This window comes from Nyctibius grandis, chromosome 5 (assembly GCF_013368605.1).
Source record: "Nyctibius grandis isolate bNycGra1 chromosome 5, bNycGra1.pri, whole genome shotgun sequence".
In the NCBI taxonomy this organism is placed as follows: Eukaryota; Metazoa; Chordata; class Aves; order Nyctibiiformes; family Nyctibiidae; genus Nyctibius; species Nyctibius grandis.
Genome location: NC_090662.1, coordinates 17,077,669 through 17,094,877, shown reverse-complemented (window position 1 = coordinate 17,094,877; position 17,209 = coordinate 17,077,669). Strand labels below are relative to the sequence as shown.

Sequence of the window (17,209 nt, the reverse complement as noted above, 5' to 3'; positions counted from 1 at the left end):
TTAAAGCTCCTGGTCCGATTGTCAGCAGTTCCTTAATATCAGGTCCTTGCCCATCTTACATTTTAAAACCCCAAAGAAGCAGTATTTACTTGGTGGTACTGTTGCATGTGCCTTTAATATTGTGTTTGTGCCTGTGTATGCCTACAATAAAATAGACTAGTAGTTTTAATTAAGCTTAAACTAACTTAGACAGTGATCAACCTGTAGTAAAATAATGTGATTTTTTTAATTTGGGTGTATGAAGTGATGGGATGCATAGTACGTAAGTGCTGAAATTAAATCTGATCTAATCTGCCCATGGGAAATGTGCTTGGGAAGTCACTCCTGGCTTCCTCCCATTCAATACAATGTCTGGTAAATAATTCCAAAACGGAGGGGTTTTTTATGTCCCCCGCAGACTTATTAAAGATCACAAATCTGAGAGTCAAATTCATCAAGCTGCACACGCTGGGAGATAATCTCTTGGACTCGAGGATGGAGATCAGAGAGAAGTACTACTATGCCATCTACGACATGGTGGTTCGTGGGAACTGTTTCTGCTACGGACACGCCAGCGAATGTGCACCAGTGGATGGCTTAAACGAAGAAGTGGAAGGAATGGTAAATATTCACACTTTTCTGCATTAAGCTGTTTCTGACTCTGCCTCTTTTAAGTGATGTAAACACAAATTTAAAGATGACACTCTGCCGCCCCACTCCCCGCCCTTAATTTTCAAACAAGAAAATCATTAAAACTATTCTTTCTCAGCAAACATATCTGTCGTTATGGGTATTAATCAAGCACAGAGAGCTCAGATTAGGTGAAAATTGTTTTAGCATTCCTTTTCTAATTATGTTAAAGAGCTGATGAAATTAAAAGGCAGGAATGCAGAAGGGGAGTGTAACGGTATGGGGCCAGAGACGGGTGTGTGGGTCGACTTGGTTACCCTAAAATTGACGTGAATAGAGGCATCAAAGGATGAAACCTTTGTGAATCAAACATGACCTGAGTTTGTATCAGGCATTATCAGCTGAGAAGTCGAGGCTGTAGCCCTAATTAACAGTGGGCTCTGAAGGAAAATCCTGCTGCCTGCGTTGTACGCTGCTGCGTGAGTGCCACGTCCCTTCTGGGTTCTGGTTTTTGCAGTGATTTTTGCCTGACAAGCAGTAATAGCACCCCTGTTAATGAGTGAGTTATTAACTGGATGGAAATGTGGAGACACGCGGGGAGGTTGTGTAGGTTGCCCCAGGGGCCATGGGGTGTGCAAGTGGGTATGCTCCATTGCCCTGTGCTTTTGATGAGTGTCTCCATCTGAGCAGCAGGAAGGCTGGCTTTCACTTTAAAAATTATGTCTCCAGTGCTTGTAGTCCCCATCATCTAAGGCAGCAGCTGCTACACAATCACTGTTGGTCCGCTTAGTGCTTGTTCTGTGCATGTTGAAAGCAAAGTCTGGGGATGATGGATAAAACCCATCCAAACCATCTGTTATCTTTGCTTCGAGAACCAAGGGAGGGGGTGGAAGGAAGGAGCTGGGCTGGTGACATGCTAATATAACTAGATGCATGGTAATAGCTAATTAACAGCTAATAAACAGCTAACTTTTAGGTCCAAGAGGCTTTTGTGATTATTTAAGTGGAACTGTGCTCTTCTTGTTCATTCTGAAAGCATTTATTCAGGCATTAGTTTCAGTAAGGAAAGGACAAATTTGTCTGAGGACATTCTTACCTTGGCAGGTAAAGGACACTCCTGTGGCCCTTCATGTCCTCTTATGTGCAATAGAGTCTGCAAAAGTATATCCATTGTGTACTAGCTATATTTTGCTTTAATTGGAGCATGGTTTTTTTTCCCTTCCTCTTTTATAATCAACTATATATCCCTCTTTTTTTTTTTCTTTTTTTTAATGACAGGTCCACGGACACTGCATGTGTAGACATAATACCAAAGGGTTAAACTGTGAGCAGTGTTTGGATTTCTACCATGATTTACCCTGGCGACCCGCTGAAGGCCGCAATAGTAACGCATGCAAAAGTGAGTTTGAGTAAAATGCAGATCTGGAGTCTGGTGTGAGCATTACATGCTCTTACTTGGGAACTGGTGACAATATATAAAGTCCTGTATGTTCCTTGGTTGTCTTTGGTGTGTCTTTTCTGCAAACTTGCATCTACTCTGGGACCAGACTCTGCTTTCTGTCTTTGCCACAGAGTGCAACTGCAATGGCCACTCCAGCCAGTGCCACTTTGACATGGCTGTGTACATGACGATGGGGAATACCAGTGGCGGAGTGTGCGACGACTGCCAGCACAACACCGTAGGACGCAACTGCGAGCAGTGCAAGCCCTTCTACTTCCAGCACCCGGAGAGAGATCTGCGGGACCCCGACGTCTGTGAGCGTAAGTGCAGCCCTGCTTCTCGGACTGGGAAAGGCCATGGCATCCCGACCGTGGCCCCCAGGGCTTTCCCTGGATAATTTGGGATTTACCCTGCGTCTTCTTTTGGCCAGTGCCATGCTCCCAAGCGAAGATCCTTATCCTTGAGGGAAGGTGGTTGTCTTGGAGGTCTTGAACGAGCCTGGCTGGGTTTTGTTTTCTCTTCGAGAAGCTGGAAATTTATCTGGTCATTACGTGTTCAACTCATGTCCTATCTAATGCTTGCAGGAATGATACACTCTCTCTACACAGCAGCTGAGTTTAAATAATTCAGTGTGAGACTTGGCCTTTTCTTTTGTAGCAGTTAATAAAACACGTGCGATGCTTCCTTCTTAGCTTGCAACTGTGACCCAGCTGGCTCCCAAAATGGTGGCATCTGCGATCGCTACACCGATTTCTCCGCTGGCCTCATTGCCGGACAATGCCGCTGTAAATTATATGTCGAAGGGGAGCGTTGTGACCTCTGCAAAGAAGGTTTCTATGGCCTGAGTGCCGATGACCCAGCAGGTTGTCAGTGTGAGTAAAAACATACGTTCCTTTGTGTGTGATAAAAAGCTCTTTGAGGAGCTGTTAGAGCTGGGAGAAGTTGGTTTGTGGGGTGGGTTTTTTTTCCCTTTGTTTCATGTTTTTGCTACAGGAAAAACATTCTTGTAGATTTGCTGTAGCTTGGAGTCCACTCGCCCTTAAAACTCTGTTCCCCAGCTGATCCTTCTAGTGCATTCAATGGAAATAGCAGAATCCTCCTCATTTGTTTTTAATTATAAGTCTCTAAGCCAGGGAAGTTTTACTGGGATGGGTGGCAGGCAAAGTGTGCAATTAATCTCTCTCCTGGGGAATTTAGGGGAAGCTTTAATGTAAATATTTAAGTTGGATACTGTCTAAAATGTAAGTCCAGTCCTGTGTTTTGACCTGCCTATTTGTATTTCCCAATCTAGCTTGTGCTTGTAATCCTCTGGGTACCCATCCTGGGGGGAATCCTTGTGATTCGGAGACAGGAAACTGCTATTGTAAGCGCCTGGTGACAGGAAAGCAGTGCGATCACTGCCTGGTACGTAGCTCACCATAAAATAAATGAGAGGATGCTGGTGTGAGGAAGGCTGGTATGCCAAAAGCACACAGTCTCTGACTGCCTGCGAGTGGGTACCCGGTGATCAGGCTGAAGCGGGCAACTCGGGGTGTCAGGAGCCATGAAGCACAGTGTGTTACGGGGAGTTGGGAGGCACGTCAAGGCAGGCAAGAGCATCCAGAAATTAATTTGTGGGATCATAAGGAGTGAGACTTTAGGATACCTGTTGCAGTTGCTCTGTGAAAATGAGGGATATGGGGCAGTTCTGCTGGAGCTATCGCTGGGTAAAAGACAAAATGGTCAGAGAAGCAGTGTTACCAAAAATATTCCTTTCTATACAGGGCATTGTTTTAGGCAGGGATTATTTCATACACATACATTTCCATATAGTGTTATGTGTGCTGGAGTGTTATAGAAACACACTGTCAGATAAATGGATGTGTTTGTACAAACACTGACAAGCTCTCTTATCTGAAAGTGAGCTACATGGAAAAGCTAAACAAATCTGTCTGTCTGCTGACCAAGTTGCGGAGCCGCAGCCCTGCCAGGGCAGTGCCCCATGCAAAGCCCTTCCGCCCCACACGCTGCTCTCCGCTGCAGTATGATGTACTGGGCTGTGATTTTCCAAGCCCTTCGTGGGTCGGGAGCCCAGACTGGTGTAAATGGTGCAGTAGGAGTGAGGTCTCTGAGCTGGGATCCTCCTGAATCTTTCTTTTAAAACTAGGCAGAGGCGTGTTTTTTTCTCAAGCCTCTGGGACAGTCAACAAGGTGGAGGAGAGTAGGCGGGGAGGTTGTGTTGGTGGTTGTGGGTCTAGCCCACAACCAGGGGAGCAGGATTCATGGTTTGGGGGGGCAGTCTAGGGTGGCTTATACCGAATATTTCAAAATGTGCCTTTGGGGTAGATGGGGTTAAATCGGCACTGGGTTACAGCGCTGGTGATGTTTCCTCCCACAGCCTGAGCACTGGGGCCTGAGCAACGACATGGATGGATGTCGGCCATGCGACTGCGACCAGGGAGGAGCACTGAACAACAAGTGAGTCTCAGCCCAGTTTTTCCTCCTGTAATCATTCACCCCAGCGAGTTTCGCTTCGTTTGCAAGCACAACATTCAGGGCTTAATGTGCTCTGGAGGGGGACGTTGGGGACCGTGTTTCTGCTTCAGTGTGCAGAAAGTGGCAGGTCTGGATTGCAGCAAGGGGTAACAGAGGCGTCCATGTCTTTTCCATGCTGAGCAGCCTCCGTTTGTGCCACTGGTGCAGATGAACACGTGAAACTGTTTTTAGTGTAGCTCTGCCTTTGGTCAGCCGGGGTAGGAGCCAGCCGTGGGCTGAGCTCTGCCTTGTCCGTAACCCGGTGTGTGGTCCATGTCAAAGCTTTGCTGTCACAGGATCAAAGCAGGAATCAGGCGGTGACAGGGGCAGTCAGGCTGGCTCTTTGTTTCCTCCCAAACCAGCCCTTTGGTCAGTCTGTCTGTCAGTCCACGCACACTGGGAGAAGCACACTAGCTGCACAGTACTGCTACGTTGCCCCAGCAGTGCTGGGGTGGGATGGGGGCCTGGAAATGCCCATTGGGGAGGTGGAGATTTTTCAGATGGAAGCGTGGGTGCGAATTAAGGGGCAGGCTGGCAGGGGTGATACTGTTGTGGGTGTCTATTACAGGCCACCGGATCAGGATGAGGAGGGTGATGAGGCCTTCTACAGGCAGCTGAGAGCAGTCTTGCAATTACAGGGCCTGGTTGTCATAGGGGATTTCAACTACCCTGATATTTGCTGGGAGGCCTACTCAGCCAGCCATCCTCAGTCCAGGAGGTTCCTCCAGTGCATTGATGATAACTTTCTGATGCAAATGGTGGATGAGCCAACTAGGAGAGGAGCGCTGCTGGATCTTATCCTCACTAACAAGGAGGGTCTGGTTGAAGCGGTGAAGGTTGAGGGCAGCCTTGGTTGTAGTGACCATGAGATGGTAGAGTTCAGGATCTCATGTGGCAGGAACAGAATAGCTAGCAGAATCACAACCCTGGACTTCAGGAGGGCCAACTTTGGCCTTTTCAAGCAATTGCTAGGGGAAATCCCATGGGACAGGGTACTAGAAGGTAAGGGGGCTCAAGATAGTTGGTTAGCATTCAAGGACTGCTTCTTCCGAGCTTAAGATCAGAGCATCCCAGCAGGTAGGAAGTCAAGGAAGGGTACCAGGAGACCTGCATGGTTGAACAGGGAACTGCTGGGCAAACTCAAGTGGAAGAAGAGGGTGTACAGATCATGGAAGGAGGGGCTGGCCACTTGAGAGGAATAGAAGTCTGTTGTCAGAGGATGTAGGGAGGCAACTAGGAAAGCTGAGGCCTCCTTGGAATTAAACCTTGCAAGAGGTGTCAAGGACAACAGAAAGGGCTTCTTCAAATACGTTGCAGGTAAAGCCAACACTAGAGGCAATGTAGGCCCACTGATGAATGAGGTGGGGGCCCTGGAGACAGAGGATAAAAAGAAGGCGGAGTTACAGAATGCCTTCTTTGCCTCTGTCTATACTGCTGGAGGCTGTCCTGAGGAGCCCCGGACCCCTGACGCCCCAGAAGAAGTCAGGATAGAGGAGGAATCTGTCTTGGTTGATGAGGGCTGGGTCAGGGACCAATTAAGCAACCTAGATGTCCATAAATCCATGGGCCTGATGGGATGCACCCGCGGGTGCTGAGGGAGCTGGCGGAGGTCATTGCTAGGCCACTCTCCATCATCTTTGCTAAGTCGTGGGCAACGGGAGAGGTGCCTGAGGACTGGAGGAAAGCGAATGTCACTCCAGTCTTCAAAAAGGGCAAGAAGGAGGACCCGGGTAACTATAGACCGGTCAGCCTCACCTCCATCTCCGGAAAGGTGATGGAACAACTTGTCCTTGGTGCTGTCTCTAGGCACATCAAGGATAGGGGGATCATTAGGGGCACTCAGCGTGGCTTCACCAAGGGGCAGTCATGCTTAACCAACTTGATAGCCTTTTATGAGGACGTAACCCGGTGGATAGATGATGGTAAAGCTGTGGATGTGGTCTATCTTGATTTCAGTAAAGCGTTTGACATGGTCTCCCACAGCATCCTCGCAGCTAAACTGAGGAAGTGTGGTCTGGATGATCGGGTAGTGAGGTGGATTGTGAACTGGCTGAAGGAAAGAAGCCAGAGAGTGGTGGTCAATGGGACAGAGTCCAGTCGGAGGCCTGTGTCTAGCGGAGTCCCTCAAGGGTCGGTACTGGGACCAGTTCTATTCAATATATTCATGAATGACTTGGATGAGGGAATAGAGTGCACTGTCAGCAAGTTCGCTGATGACACAAAACTGGGAGGAGTGGCTGACACACCGGAAGACTGCGCAGCCATTCAGAGAGACCTAGACAGGCTGGAGAGTTGGGCGGGGAGAAATTTAATGAAATATAACAAGGGCAAATGTAGAGTCCTGCATCTGGGCAAGAACAACCCCATGTACCAGTACAAGTTGGGGGCAGAGCTGTTGGAGAGCAGCGTAGGGGAAAGGGACCTGGGGGTCCTAGTGGACAACAGGATGACCATGAGCCAGCAGTGTGCCCTTGTGGCCAAGAAGGCCAATGGCATCCTGGGGTGTATTAGAAGGGGTGTGGTTAGCAGGTCAAGAGAGGTTCTCCTCCCCCTCTACTCTGCCCTGGTGAGGCCACATCTGGAATATTGTGTCCAGTTCTGGGCCCCTCAGTTCAAGAAGGACAGGGACCTGCTAGAGAGAGTCCAGCGCAGAGCCACGAAGATGATTAAGGGAGTGGAACATCTCCCTTATGAGGAGAGGCTGAGGGAGCTGGGTCTCTTTAGCTTAGAGAAGAGGAGACTGAGGGGTGACCTCATTAATGTTTATAAATATGGAAAGGGCAAGTGTCATGAGGATGTAGCCAGGCTCTTCTCAGTGACATCCCTTGACAGGACAAGGGGCAATGGGTGCAAGCTGGAACACAGGAGGTTCCACATAAATATGAGGAAAAACTTCTTTACGGTGAGGGTGACCAAACACTGGAACAGGCTGCCCAGAGAGGTTGTGGAGTCTCCTTCTCTGGAGACATTCAAAACCCGCCTGGACACGTTCCTGTGTGATATAGGTAATCCTGCTCCGGCAGGGGGATTGGACTAGATGCTCTTTCGAGGTCCCTTCCGATCCCTAACATTCTGTGATTCTGTGATTCCGTGATTCTGTGAAGTGTAGGTTTTGAAGATGCATCCATCAATAAGAGCATGGAAAGTGCTGGCTTAAATGCCTAGTCAGAGACGTGCTGGGTAGCCAGATGGCTCCTCCGACCAGAGCAGTTCTCTGTGCATTAGGTGCATGTCTGACCCCAGGCTTTTCAACAGCAGCACGTTCCTTCCCTCTCTTTTTTATTCCTTCCCTCCACAAACCCTTTGAAACATCCTGCTTTGTCTGAAGCCACACAAGTTTCCCAAGGGGCTGGATGAACTGTTTCCCACTGGAGCCCACTGGACCAGACCGGGGGAGTTTGGGACTGGTCCTGGTGTGACTCCTGTAGGTCATCGCAGCCCGCGGACACCCCATCTGCAGCAGGGATTGCCGTGGGAATGTCCCACAGGCCGTCTTTCCCCTCCACTCCCGAGTGAATTATTACCCCTCGGCAGACAGCGGCGTGGTCGTTAGTGATTATTCACTCCTCCGTGCTCACTCCCTGCGTGCGGATCAGTTACATCGCACAGCTTGTAACTGCTCCCCTGGCACGGCCGCTGCCGGGGGTTTGGGATACGGCTTGGCCGTGGCAGAGCAAGGCTTTGCAGCTTGTTTCCCATGCGCTGAGCCCAGCGATTGCAAAACCATGCGGCGTCCTGGCGAGAGCAGGGAGCAGCTGTGCTTTCCTCTGGCTGCAGGAGAGCCAGGAAGCCCATCTCTGGCTCCCAGCTTTGCTCTCCAACATCAGCAGGAAGAGGGAGCTTCACCCTCCCCGGGGCTACTCTCCTCAGCTGCTGAGTTGCTGCCTCCTGGCTCCCCTTAAGGGTGTGGGATGCAGCACCTGGGGCAGCCGCACCTCGCCCAAACGAAATTCATCCCCACGCTGTAACCCAGGCAGTGGGGTCATCACCATCCCTGGAGGGGAAACTTCCCAGCTCCCCTTCTGGGGCAGCTAGGGCACTTCAGGCATCTCAAAGTGAGCATTTCAGTGAATCTTTGCTGTTTCAAAAATGGGGTCAGTTAAAAATTACTCTTAGAATGTGGGCCTCAAAAGGCTGGAGATTTTCCATGGAAACTAGTGGGGTTTGACTTTAGGAAATGTTTCTAAATTCAACTCTAATTTAAAGAAAAGGCAGTCTTTTGGTGGACCAAAAAACCTTCCTGTGACAAAGTGTGACCTTCCGCATTCCCCAGAGACGGCTCTGTCTGTCCCATGTCTTTGGCTGTGTCTGTCCTACTTTAAAGCAGCCGGGTATGGTTTTCCCCTGTGCGCTGCTGGTGGGCGACCTCCTGGGATGTGCTTTGCAGCATACAAGAGCACCTTGATGTCCCGGGGCATGCAAGGTCATGCGTGTTCTTGCTTTGCCTGAGCCCATACAAACAGATACGCTGCTTGCATGGCCCGCAAGCCTGGAGCCGAAGGCTGCCCTCGGCTTGCAGGACAGACATGCCTCTTGGCTACGTCTGTGGTAGCAAGTGAAGCTCTCCCAGGACTCCTGTCTGGCCCGGGGGAACTGCCTGCATCCATACCATGAAATCCTCTAGCCATCCAAACAGAGGAAACCACATGTGAAGTGCCTACTGGAAATGGTCCCTGGCCCATGCTTGCTCCCAGCCTCAGCCTAGGAGTTGTTTGCGAGAACAGTAGCTGGGTTGAGCCAAGACTGCGCCCAGGACCGTGCTGCCATTTTAGCAGAGCACATGGTCCAGCTGCAGAGGCAGAGAACATCTCGTGTCTAGACACAGCTGTGTCCAGAAGCACTCTCCTCCTGTGTCACTTCAAACGTCAAAATGGAAGATAGCTCTAGCCCTGTCTGGGCATAGCCAAGATGTGTTGTAAACTCATTGCTCTTCCATTTTAGCTGCTCGAGTGAATCTGGCCAATGTGAATGCCGGCCCCACATGTTTGGACGTCAGTGCAACCAGGTGGAGCCTGGCTATTACTTCATTTCACTCGACCATTACATCTACGAGGCGGAGGAAGCCAGCTTGGGTCCCGTGAGTAGCAGTTTTAGTGGGCTGGTGTGTCTGGACAGCTGTGGGAAAGCTGTTTCACCATTTGGGTGTTGGAAGTGTCTGTTTTATACCCTGAGTGTTTTGCTATTAAAATGTGGAAAACACAAAACTGAATTGTGTCAGAAAACCATCAACCTGTAGCTCTTCAGTCTTAGCACTGATAAATAATGTAGTAATTTAGGGGGAGAAACTGCCATTTTTCTTTTTAAACCCATTTCTTTGATCATGACTGTACAGTTTGTTTCCTGTCAACATCCCTCTCTGTACCCCACTGCGTACGCACCCACTGCGGCTACTTCTCCTTCCCCTCTTATCTCAAGAGCAGTGGGACACTGACACGGGCTCTTCTCTTTGGTGCCGCTGAAACTGGGAGGGAACAAAGCATGCATTTAAGCACATTGCCATGGCTTTTAGAGTTTCTGTATATCAGTAATGTGTCTTTTAATAATCCTAAACCCATGATTGATTGTGCAAAAAGCTGTTTTTGTAAGCGAGGTTGCCTCTAGCTTGTTTACCCCGCTGGCGTGGTACATCAGGGGCTCTGGCTCCTTCTGTTCACCACCGCACAGCCTTGCTTTTAATTCATTAACAGCAGCTAGGTGATTACATCAATTATTTTTGCCACCAGCAAAGAGTCAGGGAGACGAGATAATGGTTTCTCTAAAGCAGCAGATCCTTGTCTACCTGCAATTGGGGCACTTGGTCCTAATTTATTTATTTCAGGCAAAATGCAGCCACTTTGCAGTTTCAGCCAAGGCAGAGGGTTTTTGCTGTGAGAGGACTGTGGGGAGGGAAGACAGTGCAGAGCAGAAGCTGGACCGCAGCGGAGGGCATGTGAGCTGGCACGGGGTTTTTGGTGAATTTGTGTCTGCCTGGCTGGAGAGGTGGTACTCGATGCCTTGACGAGGCTCAGGGATGGAGGAGCCCTGCGTGAAAACCCGCCTTGCCAAGCAGAGCGAGGGGATGTGCTGCTGGTTTGCCTTTTGAAACCTTCAGAACAAACCGTTTTAAAACCTGCCAATTTTGAAAAGCTTTCTCACAAATCTGATGGCAGACTAAAACTCTGAATTTTCAGGTAGGGGCCCAGCACAAGACAAAATGAAGTGGCACAGAGTTGCAGGGATTTTCAGGCGGTGCCGAGCCCCCATGCTCCCCACAGCCGCACACCCCCACTCACGTCCTGCCTGCCATCCTTTCTGGGGAGCTCCAACCTTTTGTGCAAAGCCAAACGGTAGTAACTTATAGCCAGGCTTTCTTCAAAGACTGTGACAGTACATGAGGGGATATCCTGAAGTGATACGTATGTATAGACATTTCCTTACATTTTATCCCTTTCTACTGAAGCAACTTCCTTAGGAGTGCACAGGATGTTGTTCTATGGAGAGAACTATTTGTGGATGCAGATATATTTGAAATGGGAAGTTTGAATACCACACGTTCCCATTGTCTGTTGCCTTTTTCCTCTTTTTTTTGCTTTATATAAAGAGAAGCAGATAAAAACTTGGCACCTCAGACTGAAAGGAGTGACCATGTATTTATTGGGCTATTAAATATCTATTGATGATTAGGATCTCTGTTATTTAGTGACACGCTACTCATGATGGCTGTGATCTGCTTTTCAAATGCTATTGTGAGCAGTGGTTTGGTTTGGAGCAGCCTGGTGTAGTCAGGAAGTAATTAGCACTCAGCTTAGGTGGTTAATAGAGTTATGTTAGTAGAGTTACGTGCCACTGCAGTAAATCCTACGGCTACAAGTACGATGTAAAAGTCCTTACGGTGAACGAGATGTTGTAGCTGGTGGATTAGTTACTCACAGCAAGTTTTAAAATTTAATTCCACACTATAACAGAGAAATGAATGAAGAGTTGTGCAGTGTTGTTTTATCTTTCTTGCTTTTTGTATATTGTTAAGCGGAAGGGCAGTGGTGTGCACACACATGGGTTTAAAAGAGAATTCGTGTTCTCTGGGATGCAAACAATGGATGCTGCGATCCAGAAGTGATCCATCAGCAGAACTCACCACTTCACCTGCTCCCATGGGGCTCATGAATTTAATGTATTGGTATTAAAACCTCTGTTTCCTGTTTCTGTAGGGAGTAAACATAATAGAGCGCCAGTACACACCGGACCGCACACCGTCGTGGACAGGCATAGGATTTGTAAGGGTGCCTGAGGGGGCATACCTGGAGTTCTACATCGACAACATCCCCTACTCCATGGAGTACGATATTGTGATCCGCTATGAGCCGCAGGTAGGTCTGTGAGTACGGGCATTGCTGCCTCCTGGCAAGTGCTGTATGTCCTGGTGCATGACTGACAGGAGCCCAGCACTTGCGGGAGTCATTAGGACTCAAAGACAAGGATGGAAGTTCAGTTAAATCTCTGAGACGTGTGAAAATCCAGGAAGATTTTGACTATCACTAGTGTTACTTGCTTTATAGTTTCGTTTCTTGTTGCGTTGTTTCAGCACCTGTTTAATGAGCAAATTAAAAAGTGACAAGTCCTGTCAGGACAGATTAGAATACAAATTTGGCATCAGCCAGACGGGCTTCTAATGGGTGGAAACAATGCTACGTGCCTTAGGAGACAAATTGCCCATCTTGGATGGCGAATGCCTGCAGCCAAGAGTTTGCAAGTAGTCATTTTTGCCTCTGGATAATTCACAGAGTGGAGGGAAAGAGAAAAATCCCCCCAGCTCCTTGCTTAGAGATGGGCAGCAACTGACTGCAGTGAAATGCTCAGGTCTGGTAACCACAGGTAGGGGGAGAGGAGGTTGCCAAACCTGCTGCTGATGCCGTGCCACAGATGGGGCTGCCAACCACCTGCACCTAGTCGTGGGTTTTTCCGATGGAGAGAGGCTAGAGGATGCCGGGGGGCACTTGCCTCACCCTGTCTCAGCCAAGACTCACAGCCAGTAGATGCCCCACTAATGCTGGAGCTGCACCCCCACCGTCCCCGAAGCACAGTGACCGCCCCGTTGGTGCGCACACTTTTCCTGGCCTCAGCTCTGGATGCTCCCAGGAGCTGACAGCCGTAGCTTCATGCTGATCAGCCTTTTTTTTTCCCTAGTTGCCGGACCAGTGGGAAAAAGCTGTGATCAGCGTCTCGCGCCCAGGCAAGATTCCCACGGGTAGCCGCTGTGGCAACACAGTTCCTGATGATGATAATCAGGTTGTCTCGCTGTCGCCTGGCTCCAGGTTGGTATAACTGGACAGGCCAAAAGGAGAAAAAAACATTTAAAAAATTGAAACAGAGAAACGTCATGCTTTCAGTTTTCTGTGGCCTCGATGAAAAGTAATGAAATTTAATTTCCAATGGGTTATAAAAACATATTTAGTATTATATCTGTAGACTCAAAGCTTTTAAGTTTATTCTCATTGCCTGATTTGTTTTGTTCACTGAGTAAAGAGGGGGGCAAGTGTTTGCACAGCCTGTGAGTGAACATCGGTATGACTTTACCTTGCCGATAAGCTTTTCTGGTTCTGACTTGCACAAGCCTCCAAACCGCCTCGTTGACATCGTAGCCTTTGTTCTGCCCAGTCTTGGCTGCTTTCCGTTATCTCAATTGCTTTATAGGGCCACCTGAAACGATTTATGGTGCTGGGCATTTGAAGTAAGAATTGTTTCCTGTTCCTAATCCAGATATGTCGTTCTCCCACGGCCTGTCTGCTTCGAGAAGGGGCTGAATTACACCATCCGCCTGGAGCTGCCCCAGTACTCCTCGGTGGATACAGAGACGGAGAGCCCGTACACGCTCATTGACTCTGTGAGCAGAAATTTGGGGATGCTCTGGGGGAAAAGTGTATTTAAAAGCCTGAAAGTTTGCATCTCCTCTGGCAGGCAGTTGTGTAAATCCAAAGTAGTGTTTTACGATGTTGTTGCTTACAGCTGAAGCCAGATTTTAACTGAACAATGTAAAGCCACACAGGCTTCTTCAGTCTCAAAGTATGTGAGTTGTTTTTCTGCTAAGAGACTTTTGCTGTATTTTAAAGGAGTGCAGCTAGTTCCACAGACCTGAACTTTCACAGTAGTTTCTTTGGGAAGGCTAATGTGTGTCATGTATGTCATGAATATCTACCTTTTTCTTTTGAATGGATAGAATTTGGCAGATTTGGTAAGAGTTTGGTAGATACCAGAACTATTCCACGAAAAACTACAGAATTCTTGTCATTTCCCTTACAAATTCTGTCAGGCTGTTTGCTTTTTGGCCACAAAAGGATAATAGGAAGTGGGATAATAGTCAATTTTCGTAATTTTGATGGAGGCTATTTATAAATAGCAACCTTCACCAGCGACCAAGCTGGTGAAGGGTCTGGAGGGTATGACCTATGAGGAACGGCTGAGGGAGCTGGGGTTGTTTAGCCTGGAGAAGAGGAGGCTCAGAGGTGACCTTATTGCAGTCTACAACTACCTGAAGGGAGGTTGTAGTGAAGTGGGAGTCGGCCTCTTCTCCCAGGCAACTAGTGATAGGACAAGAGGACATAGCCTCAAGCTTCGCCAGGGGAGGTTCAGGTTGGACATTAGGAAGAATTTCTTTTCAGAGAGGGTTATTAGACATTGGAATGGGCTGCCCAGGGAGGTGGTGGAGTCACCATCTCTGGAGGTGTTTAAAAAAAGACTGGACATGGCACTTAGCTGCATGGTCTAGTTGACATGGTGGTGTCAGGGCAATGGTTGGACTCGATGATCCCAGAGGTCTCTTCCAACCTGGTTGATTCTGTGATTCTGTGATTCTGTAAATAGTGACACTGTCATGGTAAAATTGTTTCGTAGCTCGTTCTCATGCCATACTGCAAATCACTGGACATATTCACAGTGGGAGGCTCAGGCGAGGATGTGGTCACGAACAGCGCTTGGGAAACTTTCCAAAGATACCGGTGTCTGGAAAACAGCAGGAGCGTTGTGAAAACCCCGATGACAGACGTCTGCAAGAACATCCTATTCAGCATTTCTGCTCTATTACACGAGACCGCGTTATGTACGTAACCACCTACTTGTAGGGCGAACTGCGCCTGGAAGCTGGACAGTGCTTGTAGGCAGAACAGTTTGCGTGGGGAAGGCGTGTGTGTGGGATGAGGCAGGGGGTTCATGCCCTGTGCCGTGATACTCACTCCCTCTGATGCTTTTCTCCGCTCAGCATGCCTGTGCGACCCCCAGGGCTCTCTGAGTTCGGTGTGTGACCCCAGCGGAGGACAGTGCCAATGTCGTCCCAGCGTTGTCGGAAGACAGTGCGACAGATGTGCCCCTGGCACCTTTGGGTTCGGGCCGAGCGGATGCCGACGTATGTTAAACCCTTGGTTCTGGGCTGTGCTGCAGTCGGGGCCCTGCCTTTAGGGCTTGCCGTGGAAACGCAGCCCCTCTCTCCCTCTCCTTGCAGCATGCGAGTGCCACATCCGAGGCTCTTACAATGCCTTCTGCGATGCGGAGACGGGCCAGTGCCACTGCTTCCCCGGGGTGTATGGGCGGCAATGTGACCGCTGCCTGCCCGGCTTCTGGGGCTTCCCCAGCTGCCAGCCCTGCCACTGCAACGGCCATGCCGACGACTGCAGCCCCTACACCGGGGAGTGCCTGAGCTGCCGGGACCACACGGCAGGACACAACTGCGAGAGGTATGGCACACACAACCCTCCCTGGCCCCTCTCCTTGCCCCTGGCAGGATGGGTGCAGCAGCTGTTCCCCTCTGGTGCTGGCGGGTGTGAATCCATGGGGCGAGTCATACAATCACAGAATCACAGAATCGTTTTGGTTGGAAAGGACCTTTAAGATCATCAAGTCCAACCATTAACCTAGCACTGCCAAGTCCACCACTAAACCATGTCCCTAAGCACCACATCTACACGGCTTTTAAATACCTCCAGGAATGGTGACTCCACCACTGCCCTGGGCAGCCTGTTCCAATGCTTGACAATCCTTTCAGTGAATAAATTTTTCCTAATATCCAATCTAAACCTCCCCTGGTGCAACTTGAGGCCGTTTCCTCTTGTCCTGTCACTTGTTACCTGGGAGAAGAGACTAACACCCACCTCACTACAACCTCCTTTCAGGTAGTTGTAGAGAGCTATAAGGTCTCCCCTCATCCTCCTTTTCTCCAGGCTAAACAACCCCAGTTCCCTCAGCCACTCCTTATAAGACTTGTGCACCAGACCCTTCCCCAGCGTCGTTGCCCTTCTTTGGACTCTCCCCAGCACCTCACTGTCTTTCTTGTAGTGAGGGGCCCAAATCTGAACACAGTATTCAAGGTGTGGCCTCACCAGTGCTGAGTACAAGTCCCTGCACCCTGGAAGCCAGAGCATTGCTGGTGGTCCCAGAGGAGGATAGGAGCAGGGACCTCATCTTCCCTGCCCGTGGCCTCATGCCTCCTGGCAGTGACTGCCCAGATGCCAGAGAGCACGTTGCGGGACCCTGGGGCTTCAGAGAGGCTTTCTCAAATGAAAGCCTCTTGAGAGGCATCAGCTTTGGGTCTCCTGCTCTTATGCTGGTGTGAGCCAGACAAATTTGCCTCTGTGGCTGCTTGGAGCATGAGTGGCACGGGAGAGCTGTAAGGATGTTTCTGCCCTTTTGTTCTTCGCGGTGGTTGAAAACTTGAGCGTAGTTACAGCAAGGCTTCAGTCTGTTTGCCTGCAGTCCCATGCATGCCGTGTACCCCATCACACAGGTGCCAGGCTGGCTACTACGGAGACCCTGTCCTGGGATCGGGTGACCACTGCCGCCCCTGCCCCTGCCCTGACGGCCCCGAAAGCAGACGCCAGTTTTCCAGCGGCTGTTACCAGGATCCCGTCACGCTGCAAGTCGTGTGTGTCTGTAGCGTGGGATACATAGGTACTTGGCGGGTGTGTGGAGGGGGGCTGCTTGGGCTGAACCTCACGGTGAGAAGGGGTTGTTGGATGTGACCACAGCACCAGCATCAATGTATTGCTGCTGGAGGTTGGCAGCTCTTGGAAGGTGCTGGGGCAGAGTGGCTTGTGCAGGTGATGCCGGCACTACTGTGAACCTCATCCCCAGGAGTGTGGCGAGATGACTGGTGGTTGGCAGAGGTGGACGGGATAGCAGTGGAGCTGAGGGGATGAGCGTGCTGGCAGCTGGGCTGCAGCACCATGCCTTGGTGCCCCAGACGGTACCATCCATCCTGCACCAAGCTGCTGCGGTCTCACCCAGTCTCACCAAGAGCTGCCTTTGTTGCTTTGAGCATTATCCAATTAACACCCCCCATTAACAGCCTTTATTGTCTTGCCTCAGTCTTGCCGTTTACGGGGCTGCGCACTAGCGAGCCATGATGGTGATTCCCACCGTGCCTGTTTGTTCAAACAGGCAATCGATGTGATGAATGTGCATCTGGCTTCTTTGGGAGCCCTGATGAGGTTGGTGGTGCCTGCCAGCCGTGCCAGTGCAACAACAACATCGACACCACTGACCCGGAGGCCTGCGACAAGAAGACGGGAGCGTGCGTGAAGTGTCTGTATCACACGGAAGGGGAAAACTGCCACCTCTGCAAAGAGGGCTACTACGGGAGCGCCCTGCAGCAGGACTGCAGAAGTGAGTGGGGAGGCACGT

General features: G+C 49.9%; 1 protein-coding gene across 2 annotated transcripts in view; it reads left to right on the top strand.

Annotated features, from left to right (window-relative positions):
• LAMB1 (laminin subunit beta 1) overlaps nt 1–17,209 on the top strand; it is a 49,050-nt gene that overhangs the window by 8,579 nt on the left and 23,262 nt on the right. For both annotated transcript variants that reach the window (XM_068402331.1, XM_068402332.1), the window contains 15 exons: nt 398–600; nt 1,888–2,008; nt 2,182–2,370; nt 2,743–2,922; nt 3,342–3,454; nt 4,428–4,507; nt 9,506–9,641; nt 11,752–11,910; nt 12,728–12,855; nt 13,301–13,424; nt 14,432–14,636; nt 14,796–14,939; nt 15,036–15,267; nt 16,314–16,477; nt 16,967–17,191. In XM_068402331.1, the coding sequence (XP_068258432.1) occupies nt 398–600; nt 1,888–2,008; nt 2,182–2,370; nt 2,743–2,922; nt 3,342–3,454; nt 4,428–4,507; nt 9,506–9,641; nt 11,752–11,910; nt 12,728–12,855; nt 13,301–13,424; nt 14,432–14,636; nt 14,796–14,939; nt 15,036–15,267; nt 16,314–16,477; nt 16,967–17,191 (2,403 nt within the window). The remainder of the gene's footprint in view (nt 1–397; nt 601–1,887; nt 2,009–2,181; nt 2,371–2,742; nt 2,923–3,341; nt 3,455–4,427; nt 4,508–9,505; nt 9,642–11,751; nt 11,911–12,727; nt 12,856–13,300; nt 13,425–14,431; nt 14,637–14,795; nt 14,940–15,035; nt 15,268–16,313; nt 16,478–16,966; nt 17,192–17,209) is intronic.